The sequence below is a fragment of the Populus nigra genome, chromosome 10, assembly GCF_951802175.1.
Source record: "Populus nigra chromosome 10, ddPopNigr1.1, whole genome shotgun sequence".
NCBI classification, from domain to species: domain Eukaryota; kingdom Viridiplantae; phylum Streptophyta; class Magnoliopsida; order Malpighiales; family Salicaceae; genus Populus; species Populus nigra.
In genome coordinates this window covers 10787730-10801963 of record NC_084861.1, presented here as the reverse complement: position 1 = coordinate 10801963, position 14234 = coordinate 10787730, and the positions used below count along the sequence as shown (strand labels likewise).

The following is a 14234-nucleotide window of genomic DNA, read 5'->3' as shown; positions in this document are numbered from 1 at the left end:
CAAAAAAAAACCTTAGATGTTCTAAAGGAGAGAAAGGCAGTCACATCCTTCTGATTCTATCATGTTATCATTGATTAGTAATGATTATGTAGCAAGGCAAATCATTACCCTCTAGAAATTCATTTCATCCTCAAAGTTTAAAACTTTATTCTTCATTGATCTCCTACCATTTACAGTCAAAGGTGTTCAAAAAGGAAAAACATAAGTTAAAGAAGAAAAGGACAGCGATAAATTCTGTGTTAGTCTCTTTATAACTTAATTTTTTAATCCATGATTTTGTTATCCTTAGAACTATGAACATTCAACTGTTTGTATTCAGCAAATTTCATCTCTTCGATCATTAAATTTGAGTATTTTTGTGTAGAGAGGTTCAAGTCCTTTTCCTTTTTTCTTGTTTGTTAGATTCCAGGTAGCCCCAAACTGCTAGATTCATGACTTCACTCTTCGCCCTCTTTTAGTTTACAAGAACACAAGTCTGGGAACAGTTTTCATTCAAGTGGTGTAACTCTTCAAGCATCGCATCCTTGATATGGTTATTTCGAGTCTCGAGCTTTTAATTTTTTTGGAAATTTTAACAAGGTTTGTGTTCGATTATATAATACAAAATATTTAATTTCCACTGTTGTTTTTCTAGGAAAAAAAATGTTTGCCCAAAAAACAATTAATTTAAATAACTTTTTTATTAAGCATCATTCACTCACCCGATTAAGATAGTGTTTAATATTGTAGTGATGAATGTTTTTCATTCAAAAATATATAAAAATAATATTTTTTTATTTTTAAAAATTTATTTTGATATTAATACATCAAAATAATATAATATACAAATAAAAATTAAAATTTTGAAAAGCATATCACAATGGAAGGGAAAGACAAACAAGCCCTAACTCTCCTCGTTAGAATTATTTTATGACAAACTTGGCATCAAAACAAGACACATAGATCCTCGTTTCCTGTTAATTTAATGTCGAGGATCCAATTGGAAAACTTGTTTGTTCCCCATCTTCCGCGTCTTAAAATAAACCCTCCCCCTGCCATTATTGACATCGGTTCTTGAACGGATAGCTTAAGCTTCAGTGATCTGAAAATAGATTTAGTCTTATGTCTGTGTTTATGACTGGCAAGCCTGCTGAGATGGCGGTGAAATTGACTCGTTTATTCTCGGTTTCATGCAAGTTGACTAAGTAAACAACCTTAATTTTCGACCTTCTTGATCTCCCTGCAAAAACAACACGGTTTCTAAGGCTTATTTCTTTCCACATGTTCGTTAATTTATGCGAGTCTTCCCAGGACAAGCGACAATCGGGACTCTTTTATCCTTCGAAGAGGTAGACGGCTCCCTCTATTTCCAACTCGACCTCAAAAAACCATAACTAACTATTCTAGTTAGATCTAGTTATACAATCTCGGATTCTCCTTTCCTAGCCCAAATTGAAATACTTTTTAATGATAACAACAGAAGTTGTCTTTGCAGATTTTCTAGTCATCACTGCTACATGATGAACCAAGAACATTCATTCCCATCAATTTTGAGCAAAAGCCTCGTCTCCATAAGAGGATCTTCAACCTCATTGATATAGGAATTGGATTATTTCCAGGGTAGCTTTTCATGGGTTAACTTCTTGTAACGAATCAAGCCTTCTAGTTGACGTGTATCTTAAATAAATTTTACTGAGTTAACCAATCACACAATCAATGTCAAAATTGGTGGATTCCTTCAATCCAATAACTTAATATTTTTTTTTTTCATATATAGCGGGTGAGACCCCTTAAAATTCTATAATAATTATTAACTCTTAAAACGTCCCCGTCCCCGTCCCCTGATGCCAATCTAGTTTGATTGGTTTTAGCCGTCATATCACGAACAAGAAAATTCTTGGCGATCAAATGGTTTGTGCTGCTGTCTCCAATCTCCAATCTCAAGCCTGAACCACCAAGTAAGCAGCACACAAACAAAGTAAACGACCGGAAATAACTTCCCGTCTTTTAACTGTTCGATCTCTCCAGACACAAAAAAAAAAGACAGAACAAATCCATCTCTTCATCCCATAAAACAAGACCGCCACCACGACCTCCCTCCCCCTTCATCTCCACCATGGGATCAGCAGCAAACCTTTGCTCCGTCTTATCAGAATCACAACGTATAATAAACGCTCACTCCCGCCATTTCTTGGCTCTCTCTGTCCTCTTTATCCTCCCTCTTTCTTTCTTTCTTTCTGTCTACCCCGCCATCCAAAACATCATCTCTCAATTCTCCACTCGGGGCTCCAAAACCCTCCTCTCTCGTACATTTTATCAAGATGACCCATCAAATCTTTTCACTACAAATTTCATTATCCTCTCTCTTCTCGTTTCACTCTTTACCATCACGTTCTCAACTTTTGCTCTAGGTTCCATCACCTACAGTGTTATTCATGGATTCTACGGTAGACCTGTAAAGCTTTGGTCTTCAATCAAATCTGCTTTCACTTCTTTCTTTCCCCTTTTGATCACTGGCTCTTTTGTTGAAATTATCTTTTTGGGGGTCCTTCTCCCTTTTGTGTTGTTGTTGTTTTTTGTTATAAATGGAATTCAGCTTCCTGGATTTGAAATTAATGTCTCTTCGCCTTATTTTATTGTTTTTCTTGTGATTCTTGGGGTTGTTTTGGTCTTCGTATTGCTTAATTTGCAATTGAAGTGGATTTTAGCTCAGGTAATTGTGGTTGCCGAATCAAGTTGGGGTCTTGAGCCGTTGAGAAGGAGTGACTACTTAATGAAACGAATGAAGGGAGTGGCTTTGTCTATGGTTTTATTTTTTGGGTTTTTCTCTGGCTTGTTGGTAATTGCCAGTTCATTTCCTTGGGAAGGTTTGCATGTTGGTAATATTGACAGTGCATGGAAGATTTGGCCTTTTGTTGTTCGAATTGTGGTGACTTCAGCACTCCAAATGGTGTTGCAGCTTTACAATATCGCGGCGTTTGCTGTTCTTTACATGGATTGCAAGGCTGTGCACGGAGAGCTTGTTTTGGAGATTGCTGAGGAGTTTGCTGGTGACTATGTTAGCTTGCCTTTTGATGATGGAAAGACCCCTCATTTTGTTTCTGTTGCTTATATATGACATGCAGTACTAAGGTTAGCGACCTCGTAATCCCTTTTGTTTGCATTACATGTTTTGTTGGTTGTTCTTTTCTAGCTTATCCTAGTCTGTACTTGTGTATTTGAACTCACTTCTATGTAGATACTGCAATGAGTATGAAACTTGTGTGTACCATCATCTGAAATAAGATTTGAGTTGCTGGTGCTTATGAATGGATATTATTATAGCTCGTCTTTTCACATATATTTGGTTTGGCTAAATCTATGATGGAGAATGAACAGGTCCATACTGGTGGGATATTGATACATTTGATCTACATAAACTTGAAAGATGTATGTATCATATCCCTGAGACTCCGTTGTATCAATGCCTTGTCGAATCACAAACGCAGTTAAGGAACAAGGTGTGGCTTAAAGCTTTTTCACTATATTGAGGATTTTTAAGTGGTTTCAATTGTAAAGTGGTTAACCATTGGCAGCATTGTTATTGGTGGGATTGGTGATTGAAATAGTTCAGATTTTATCTCCTAATTGCTATGACCTTCTGAATCCTGAAGCTTCATCTGTGGGGGCATTTGTTAGATTTATGCCCCCCAAATACTGCTGTGCCTGGACGTGGAAGGTTTTTTATGTTAGGAGCTAGGAATAGAGATTGTAGGTGAGTTTGTTAGGTTTGTCTTTGCTTGTGGCTTGACAGTGACATAGATAGCCAGTTTGATTCAGTTTTGGACAGTTTTTCATGGAGGTTGGTGGGCCTTTTCAGTTCTCGTAATAAATCATTGCATTTACTATCGTGCAGTATGTTAGTTTTGGTGTACTACAGACTGCAGTTAATGTTGAAACTGAATCTTAAGATGTCTTGCTGTCATTTGCCAATCGTTAAAGCATCTGAATTGGGAAAAAAAATGGTACGTGCAAACCTAGAAACCCATTGAGTCCCCTGCTTTTTTTATTGGAAATTGAATTGCCCTTACTCTGTTCCGATTCAAATAGTTTTGTCAAATCTGTGCCATAGAAAGTTAAAGCTCGCAGAGATTAATGCAATGAAGTTTCTTCTTTTAGACACATGGAGCTATAATATTATGCCTTCACCTGGTACTATCGGACTCACGATGTCAGTGCTATCATATACTCTAATCACTACTATTCAGTCTGGCAGTGACATGCATGGAATAAGTCTGGTGTTGGAAATTCTAGCCATAAGACCTGCAGTTCATAGAGTTTTGACAGCCGAGGAATTGTTTTGTATCATTTTCATTTTTCATTTTTTTGTTTTTAGAAACGTAAAATATTAATAATTAGTACTCAAAATTTTTCAAAGCCAAACAAAACAGTCCTTGGAAAGCTATTTTTGTGGTTGTTGAGAAAACAAAGCCCACCAGAAGGTCATTTCAATGAAAAATATATTTAAATGTTGTTTTTTCAAAAAAAAAAATAACTTCAACATATCAAAAACATAAAAAAAATTAATATTTTTCAAGAAAAAATTTAAATAAATCCAAACCACAAAAACAAAGCCATGGAAGAAGCTGCAGGACGAGGTAACACAGTAGCAATTGGTAGCAGCAAGTTTTCAGCTTTGGCATTGTTAATACCGGAATACATGAATTAGTAATTGGGATATCCTTCCACCTAAATTTGGTACCCATTAATCAGTAGTTTATAAGTTGTACCTGAACCAACACAAGACGATCAGACAATCCAGAGTAAACAAGAAAATGAGGTGGAAAGGATTGAAAAGCTTATTGACTTGGGTGCATTTGCACTTGGTTTTTAATTGGCACTGAGCTTTTCCTCCTTGCTGGATCCATTGACAGAACCGGAAACAATACACTGTTAGTCTGTGAATGTTAAAAGTAAAATCTTAAATAGAAACCATCCATGAGAGTCCATTTCCAACAAACCCTTCCAATAGAATACAAATCAAGTATTATAAACAATACAAGATCGAAGTTTTGGTACCAAATGCAACAGCCAGGGACCGACCGTTGCCATGAGAGTGCATGAAGCTTCAGTGTGGCTAAGAGAAACAAGAAAGTTCAACGACCTTTTTGCATCAGTGTCATGTCTTCTCCTGGGGCCTTGAATCCAGAATCCATAGCAAAATACAAAGTCAATAGGCGAAGTAAGTGGCCAGTTATTTCTTGGCCCAAAAATGAAAGAATGCTCAACTTTTCCCCACGGAGAAACCAAAGCGAAACCCAACTTCAATGAGTCATTGTCAAGGTTTTCTATTGTGCCTGGCTGGATGAAGATGATGCTTTCAATCTAAAGACACTCTCATCCTGATCAGCACGGAAGAGAAGGTTACTCCAGTTATTAGACCTTTGAGCAATCCTGGAAGAAACCCTGTCACTATCTTCCCCGCCAGAAGCTTCATAGCCATCACTGGTAGACCTTGAAAGTGGAAATAAATTGTGAGAAACAGGACCACCCACTGATAGACCCATGAGACGTCTCGACTCTCCGGATGAGGAAACCCGGAAAGGGTGGATATCTGGGGAGTCTAAACTGCTCTCAGGAGAAGAAGCAACAACCCCAACTGAGTTTGACATTGCTCGGCTTGTTTGGAAAGCACTACGGGCCTCAAGCTGGAGAGGGGCCAAGCTTGTTGATGTCTCCGTGAAACCCTTGTCAGGAGCTATACCTGAAGCCTTAGTTACAGACTCCATGGGTAGGTCAGCTGGAATGCGTATTCGCTTACTAGCTCTCCTTCTATTACTATCAGTCCTTGGGACCATCCGACGGCCACTGCTGCCAAAGCTGCTATCCATGTCTAGCCCAAAAGGGGGTTCCCTTCTTGTCACAGGCTGCAGGATTTTCGACTTCTTTCTCGCCTCTGCTGCAGCTCTTGAAACTTCTTCTGCGTTTAACCTGGCCAAAGTCCAAGGACTGATCTTTACTGCCGCCGGGTTCTTTTTCTTGATTGGTTCTTCTCCAATAGTCTTCTTTCCTAATGAGCTGACAGATCCAGTCTCTGGAGGAACAACATCAAACTGAAAGAACAGGGAATGTTACAGTAGCATCAAGAAGTTTAGAAGTGTCGTTAAAAGTGTAAACTCGTGCTTAAGTGCAAAGCATTCAAAAAAGACAGCAGAAAAAATCTTAAAAATAAAACAAGTGTTGAAGTTATCGCCCCTCTTTTAATATATAGATTCACAATCACACAATACACCTAGTAGAAATATTGATTAGTGAGAGGTACCTGATCTTCCAGAAAAAGGCGAGGTGGTGTGCACCAAGCACCCCGGTGAAAAGTAGAAAATGAGCTTGCACTGCTTAATCCAGTAAGTGAACTGGCTGGAGACATTTGCGCACTCTGCTGACCATCAACACCTTGTTGCTCTTGTTCCTGCTCCCTTAGAGCTATTATGTAATCATAAGTGCTGATTCCCTGTGACGTGTGCAGAAATTATGTTATTATACCTAACAACTAGGCATAAAACTGCATGAGACCAAAACAATAGTGAAAGGTACCAAAACAAATATGTACGGCTGATCTGCCCAGAAAATACAAAAAGGAAAAAAAATTAAAAAAAGCTTTATCAATACTATATTTTTTTATTTAATAATAAAAAATAGCAGAAGGCGCAATTTGAAGATAAAATGACAGGCATCATTACCTTTTTTATAAGGAGGATATGAAAGAAGAAAAGCTGGGCAAGAGGTAGGGTTGCAATCATAGCCAAGATGGTGCAGGCCAACTACATGAATGTACACATTCTATTAGTTTAATGCAAAGAAATGAAGCGGTACATATAACAACATTAGAGCACTCACCACTACAATAACAAAGGGTGCCAAAGAGAAACTGCTTCCCAGTTTAACAGAGATATCAACAGAGAATCGCCTCCGTTCAAGAAAACAGCAGATAAGTACAAGGATTCCAGTCGACCATTGTAGAATAAGCTGCAATCTCAAGCCCAAGGTACACAAACCATGTATATACCTGTCAATAGTCAATTAAATTGAAAATGGCTTGAAAATTAAACGCTTACTCTGGGAAATCTTCAGTAATGGGAGGCTGCTTGGGGGGATCATGGTAGAAAGTTCAGGAAGTGAAAACTTGTTTAATACCAGGAATGATTCAAGAATCTCAGACATCATTGGGAAACTATTTAAGCACAAACAGTAAAGCCAGAGGCCAGTGGAACGTGATAATCAAGCAATTAAGCAAAGTAACCAATGGAATAAAAAAAAAATATCCATCTGTCTTGGACTCAACTGAAAGAGCTTTCAAAAGATTGTGTCATGCATGGATAAGTTATGTACTACAGAAGGCAACAGCATCATATGGACTCAGGATGAATTTTTTTGGTTCGCTTCACATGATTGGGAACGAAGACACTTGCATAGGGAAGAATGGAAAGATTTTGAGAATTAGGGCATGGAAAATCCTATTGACCTTCAGAAGCTGGGATTACAGTTTATTGATGCAGTCTGACCATCTGAAGATTCCAGGTAAGGCAGAATGTGGAGGCTTGGGCTTACCAGGAGGAGAGCAGAAACCATAAGTGTGAAAAACTGTCTGTAGTTCTTCTTGCCTATGCAGTTGTTAAGCCACTGCAAATGTCAGGGACCAAATGAGCATAAGGATTATAAGATGAAAAAGAAAATTTTCCAAAAAACAAGACCTCCCATACCCTGCAGTGATGATCAAAACGATCAACACATTTGTCACATACTCTACAGTGCTTGCTGTACTTGAAAACCTGGACAGGATTATAATTTCATAAGCAGAAACTTTCATGAACTGTAAACACAAGTAGTACAGTTGAACTTTAGATTGAACTCAAGATGCGTGCAATGGCTGTTAGCTTTTTGCAGGTTGAATGTATCAAAATGGTTTCTCTATAAAAATAAACATCCTCAGAAATACTTAAAAATTGCAAGCATATGCTTACATTATTAGAACAATAATTCTTGAGTGTCAAGCTATTCATTTCAACCAAGTCAGTGCGCATATTTATTAACTCTACTGGACAATTTAAAAATAAGTGAAAAATCTATTGACTTCAAGCACTCCTACCAACCTCAACTTCACACAAACTGCAATAGAACATCCCATCTTCGCTCATCTGTAGCTCAGAAGATTCATCACTCGAACTGCAGTGATTACAGATAAAAGCACAAGGAAAGAAAACCCACTGGAAACAAGATGCATTCCCTGATGACACCTTATCAATTTGAGTCTTGGGCTCTTTCTTAGTTGATTCTGCACCCACCACCTCTTTTTCCAGAGAATTTCCTACAACTGTAGAAGCATTTGCATCATGTATTGATGAAGTTGACCCTCCACCGAGTTTTGAATCCTTCTGTGGGTTATGCTTTTCACTGTCTGGAATCTTGAGATACTTTTTGGATCTAAACACTCCAGGGTCCGCAGGATCAGCAGCTGCACACCAAATATATAGACCAAAGGCACAGGTAATCTGAAAAGCAGAGGAGCAGTTATTAAAGTGCCAACTAGAGGAGAAGCGGAGAGCACACATCTAATGAAACCAGCATAAGAAACAGTGGTTGTGAAGTACATGTATGTTGCATTTACACTTACCTGTATTAGTTGTCACTAATAAACAAGACTAGAAGATGCAATTTCTATGCTTAAAATGGCTGACTCATGTCATGATTTGCTCAAATGAAATTTAGAACCATAGCATGACCGAAATAGAAGCCTACTATTTTTTTCCTCTAGCAAATGACTTATCGTTTAGAGACCACATTAACAGCCAAATGTAAAGTGTTTCGAATATATCACCAGGTCCAAGGATATCTATTTGACTAGCATGGGCTAGCATGTCAGATATAAATATATTGATGCCATAGCTACTACCTATTAAATTCTCATCCAGAATTTAATCAGTCGGAAATATATCAATCCAAAGGCATACAGTGAATCATGCAAGAGAAGTTGATTGTTAAACATGGAATTAGGTAGCCTGAAAATGCATAGCATGCACTAATAAAATCTAACCCAGTTCTGTATTTTGGTAATTAACTGCTTTCAGTATCATCGCGCCTATGTGTGTTGGCGGAATAGAAAGCTTGTTAGCTGTCTATTCAGTACTTAGCAATAAAACATTTGTTATACATAGACACCATTCATATTCTGCAAGTGACATAATGGTGATATGTTTTCATGGATTCCCAAGACCATGAAAGGGTAGAATAATGAAATTAATTAATGGTTATTTTGAGTTCCATGTTAATCCAGAAAGTCTTTTGACTCTCTTCTTAAAAAAATGCATGCTTTGGAGGGGTTTTGACAGTTTGTGAAAATCCACAAATAAAAAAAGGGGAGAGAGAGAGAGAGAGAGGCCACTGATTAAGCAATTACAGTCTAAATAGAAAATTGCAAGGACTGGCTTTATACTGCTTTCATTGGAAGACCACAATTAATAGCATACTGTATCAAATATCCCCGATTTGTTAACACAGGGATATGCCAAGGGCTAGCATTCACAGAGAAACAAATGGCACAGTGGCTTTGTTCCAACTAGTGCCACAATTTTGATCTTTAGGGGATCAAATTTGTAGTTCATTTGTTATGGTTTTAGGTAACAAACACAGGGACCAGACAACAATCAACTCAATCACATTTATCAACTAAAGTGACAGTATGTTTGAAAGGATCTATAGATAGAAGAATCCCTGAAAACAGAAACACACAAGGAAATCGAATTAGAGAAAATAAAGCTAAGAGCTTTGGAACCAAGAAGAGGAAAACAGATCTCGGTTGTGAAACCCGCTAAAAATAATGAAAGTACACATTAAAAAAAATGCAAGGAGAAAAAAAATACTATACGGAAAAGTGTGAATTCGCTTACAAGAGGAGTGTAGATTCCCATCGCTATGTATTGAAATAACTTCTTCCCCACAAAAGGAGCAAAGAACACATAAAAAGCAAACCCCAGTGCCAGAAATACAGCAACAGCCACCACCTTCACATCGACCACTCAAGATCAAAACTTTCAACCAATAAAGATGCAGAACACTGAAAAATAACACAATAAAAAGAAATAAGAATAATAATAAAAAAAAAAAAAGTACCTGAAGAGGGTGATAAGGAAGTTGCCATCCATGCTTTCTCATTTTCTAGCCAAATGAAGCAGCCCAGCACAAAAAAATATGTATTCAAGATAAAAGAGTGAAAATGAATGGGAAAGCAGGAGGAGTGGCTTAAGTTTTGCTTATTTTCTTTCACTTTCCCTCATTCTCCTAGTAAAAAAGGCTACTTTAAAATCTCTCATTCCACTGCATTACCAACCAGAGCAAAGGTTAACACATGGCCATCATTCTCATGAGTCTAGCCAAACAAGGAGAGGAAATGCGGAGAGAAAAGGACACTAGAAAAGGAGCTGGAGGTTGGAGATATGACTAGTATGGTGTGCTGGGTGGTGAAGAGGGATAGAGTCAATAGACAGGGAGGAAACCTTTGTCTAGTTCACTCAATCATTCATGGCCTAAGGTCATGGAATTGAAGGAGATGGATAAGAAAAATTAAGAAGAGAAGAGAGAAAAAAGAGAGAAAAGAGTGTGGCTTGGCCTGGCTTAGGATTTGGGTTTTTCTTTGTTTGTTTTGTATATTCAAGCAAAGCTTTTCACTTTGGGCAAAAAAAAAGAAGAAGACATGTGACTGTAGGGGAGAGAGAAAGAAACAACATTGGGGTCTGGATTTCTTTTCGTGCCTATAATTACCTTGCAACCTCCCTTTTACTTTTTCCCTGTTTCTAGCGTTGCCTTTTCTCTGGCCAAATCATGTGTAACAGGCCAGTGCAACAGAGAGTTGTTTGGTTTCACTTTTGTAATTGCCACCAACCTCTCTTCCCTTTTCAATATTGAACAGTAACACCCCATTGTACCTTATCTTGTTGTAGTTATTTACTGATATTTTCTCTGTGATGGATTTTTTTGTATTTACATACGCACTTATACAGGTTTTTTTTTTTATGCAGAAAAACTGGCAGGGAAGAAGGCCCACATCGACGCAGAATTGCGCCTTCCTAATTAAAGACTTCTTTCGTGGAAAGGAATAGCACGTTGAGGAACAAATGGAGGGAACAGAGAACCCTCCCCTCGAACCCCACTTCTTCAATGGCATTTCTTCCTTTTAGAGCTCCTGTATCCATCATCGCCATCTTGGCATGCTTTTTGGCTGGTAACTCATCTGGAGGAATTAAGACAAATACCTACTATATTTATTGACCTTGTTCTTTTTTTCATACCACTATAAATGGAGTGGTTGATTCCTAAAGGAAAATATGAAGCTTGAAGGTGGCATATGCCATAGGTGGGTGAGCTTTACAATTGACAAGATCCCAGTGTGGCGATGTTTTTTTATCCCTTTTCTCTGTTCTATTCTGTGGTGTCGCCTAGCAAGGAGCAATTATTGAACAAAAACATAAGATTATTGTGCTAGCTACCGCTTCCAATTAAAAAAGAGACATGAAAGACGGAGTTTAACTACCAATCATGTTCAGTATTCAGTAAGAGGGGTGGGACAAAGATGGACGCAGTCGAATATGGGGGATGGATGGTAGAGGGTTAATTGAAAAGCGCTTGCGCAAAAAGTCAAAAAGGCTATATGATATGGTTGCTTTGCTTCACAGTTGTGACCAGAGAAAAAATAGAGTAGATAGTGAACAGCAGCACATTTCAGCCCCGTGAAATGAAAAATTAATTAAACAGGATGGATGGATGGAAAGAGGTGAGGAATCATGGGAAAAAATGGGGCTGGCCAAATATTCCATGGCCTTGTGCACTTCGAAGCAACTACATACCTGTTCCGCACCGCTTTCTGGGTCGGGAAAAAAAATATTAAATGTGAAAAACGTTAATGCATTGCTAACATGTTTCTTGTTGGAATTAAAAAAATAATCATGAGATGAAAATGTGATGCATATCCGATGACATGATTTTTATATATACATGAAGATAGCTGATTATTAAATTATATTTCTTTTATATATATATATAAATAATGATATACTAGAATCATCTTTGATTAAGTTACTAAATTCATAATTCGGGTTATAAAAATACAATAACCTCATAAAAAACAAGTTGAAAAACAAATTAAAGTTCATTTATAAAGTCCGATTCACCGCCAGCTCAAACAAGATAAAACTTCAATGCATAATTGCCAACATATTTTTTAAATTCATAGACAATGACATGTTATATGACATTTTTATGTGTAAATTTTGATACAAACGACATATTAAATTAACTTGGATTAACTTTGATAAATTTACGGGTTATGAGAATACGACAACATCGTAAAAAGCAAGTTGAAAAGCATTTAAGAAGTCCAGCTCAAGCTAGCCTATTGTTGAAGAATTAAAGAGAAAAAAAACATTTTATTTTTTAAAATATAAAAAAAAATCAAATCAACTTTAGTTATATTATCAAACCTACAATACGGATCATTAAAACGAGATAATCTTATGAAAAGTAACTTTTAAAAAATTGACAAAGCTCAGTTTATAGGCAACTCATTATTGGATGGTGAAGTTGAAAAAAAATAATTTAAAATAAAAATGACATAAAACCCACAGCACATGTCATTAGATCAAGATGACCTCGTAGAAAAAAAATAAAAAAAATCATGAAGTTTAAATCTCAACTAATCTAGATTTAAAAAATTAAATCAAGAAAAAATATATTTAAAAAAAAACTCAGGTCAATCTAGCCAGGCCTTGCAAAACTACAACTAGTGTCATGAGACCGAGATTACCTCGTAGATGGAAAAACATAAAAAAAATATGCATTATAATTTTTAACTAGTCTAATATTGAAAGATAAAATAAAAAAAAAAACTAATATAAAAAAAAAACTTGAGTAAACTGTTGCTAACTTGATGAATTCACAAAACAGGATCAATTTTTTTTGCAAAAAAGTTAAAAAAATCATGAAATCAATTTTTAAAAAGAAAAATTACCAAAGGGTTAAATGGTAAAAAAATGATTGGTAGAAATATTAATCAAAATAATGATAGTTAAAATTTTATTTTTTAAAAAAATAATTTGGCAGCCCACTTTGATTTTTATATAGTGCTAAACGTAGAGATCCAGTGAGGATAAAGAAAATGGAAATAGATTAAAGAAAAAAAAGAGTGATTTGTCGAAGCCAAACTGGAGCCCTGCCACCTACACACTGCTCGTGGAGATAGAGCACGACGAGGCGATTCAATTGACAGCAAGAAAGGGCTGAAAGCCTGAAACAGACGTTGAAGGCTGCTATACATGCCGCTCAAATGCGGCGACCTCTTCCACAAGACGACACTTGTGCTGCACATATTGGCCACTTTTTCTAAAATTTCTCATTTCTGTTCAAAACAATTCTTGACTTAGCAAGTTTTGTTTTAATTCTTAAAACTTTAATTATTTTAAATTAATAAGATTGAATTTATTTTTTCTAAACCAGGCGACATAATTTCTTTTCCAGCACCACGAGAATCATATGCAAAGTAAATGGAAGTAAATCATTAGGTTCAATCATGAATTAACTAAACACAAAATATAATGAAAATGAGAAGATAAAAAACGTTGGTGAATATGATTGGAGTTATTTTTTAAATTATTTTTATTTAAAAATATATTAAAATAATATTTTTTTATTTTTTAAAAATTATTTTTAATATTAACACATTAAAATGATTTAAAAATATATATATAAATTATTTTTTAAAAAAATTAAATATTTTTTAAAATATTTTAAAAACACACAAACAATGAAATTTCGTCGTCACCTGTGAATGCAGAGTTGCAGCGGAAATTGCTACAGTATTTCAACTAATTTTTAAATGAGGGGCTCCCAGCCAACGATGGCAAAGAGGAAGGAGAGCGACCCAACAGTCAGAGAGAGAGAGATACATAGCCAGTTTATTTTACTTTTGAAAAATTATTTTTTTATTTCAGATTGTTTTAATACATTAATATCAAAAATAAATTTTATAAAATAAAAATATTATTTTAATATATTTAAATAAAAATACACATTAATATACCATTACGAAACAGGCTCATGGGGAATGGTGTTTACAGCAGGTATTATTTTTAGGGTTCTGCAAAAGCTTGGAAGATGTAATTGGCATTTTCTTGTCAGGTATTGGACTTGATGAGCGAAGTAAAATATACATAGGCTAATCGCAGGTAATT

The 14234-nt window shown here is 36.2% G+C and overlaps 2 protein-coding genes across 2 annotated transcripts; one reads left to right on the top strand and one right to left on the bottom strand.

Annotated features, from left to right (window-relative positions):
- Positions 1-1801: 1801 nt before the first annotated feature.
- LOC133705833 (uncharacterized) lies at positions 1802-3302 on the top strand. The gene has a single exon (XM_062131220.1). The coding sequence runs from the start codon at positions 2096-2098 to the stop codon at positions 3095-3097; it is 1002 nt and encodes a 333-aa protein (XP_061987204.1). The 5' UTR covers positions 1802-2095; the 3' UTR covers positions 3098-3302.
- A 1621-nt stretch (positions 3303-4923) lies between these two features.
- Positions 4924-10876, bottom strand: LOC133705832 (probable protein S-acyltransferase 22). Its single transcript, XM_062131219.1, has 9 exons — positions 10126-10876; positions 9903-10016; positions 8109-8507; positions 7719-7787; positions 7567-7638; positions 6856-6984; positions 6699-6779; positions 6281-6469; positions 4924-6071 (listed from the first exon to the last, which is right to left on the bottom strand). The coding sequence occupies exons 1-9, from the start codon at positions 10165-10167 to the stop codon at positions 5307-5309; spliced, it is 1860 nt and encodes a 619-aa protein (XP_061987203.1). The 5' UTR covers positions 10168-10876; the 3' UTR covers positions 4924-5306.
- Between the last annotated feature and the right edge of the window lie 3358 nt (positions 10877-14234).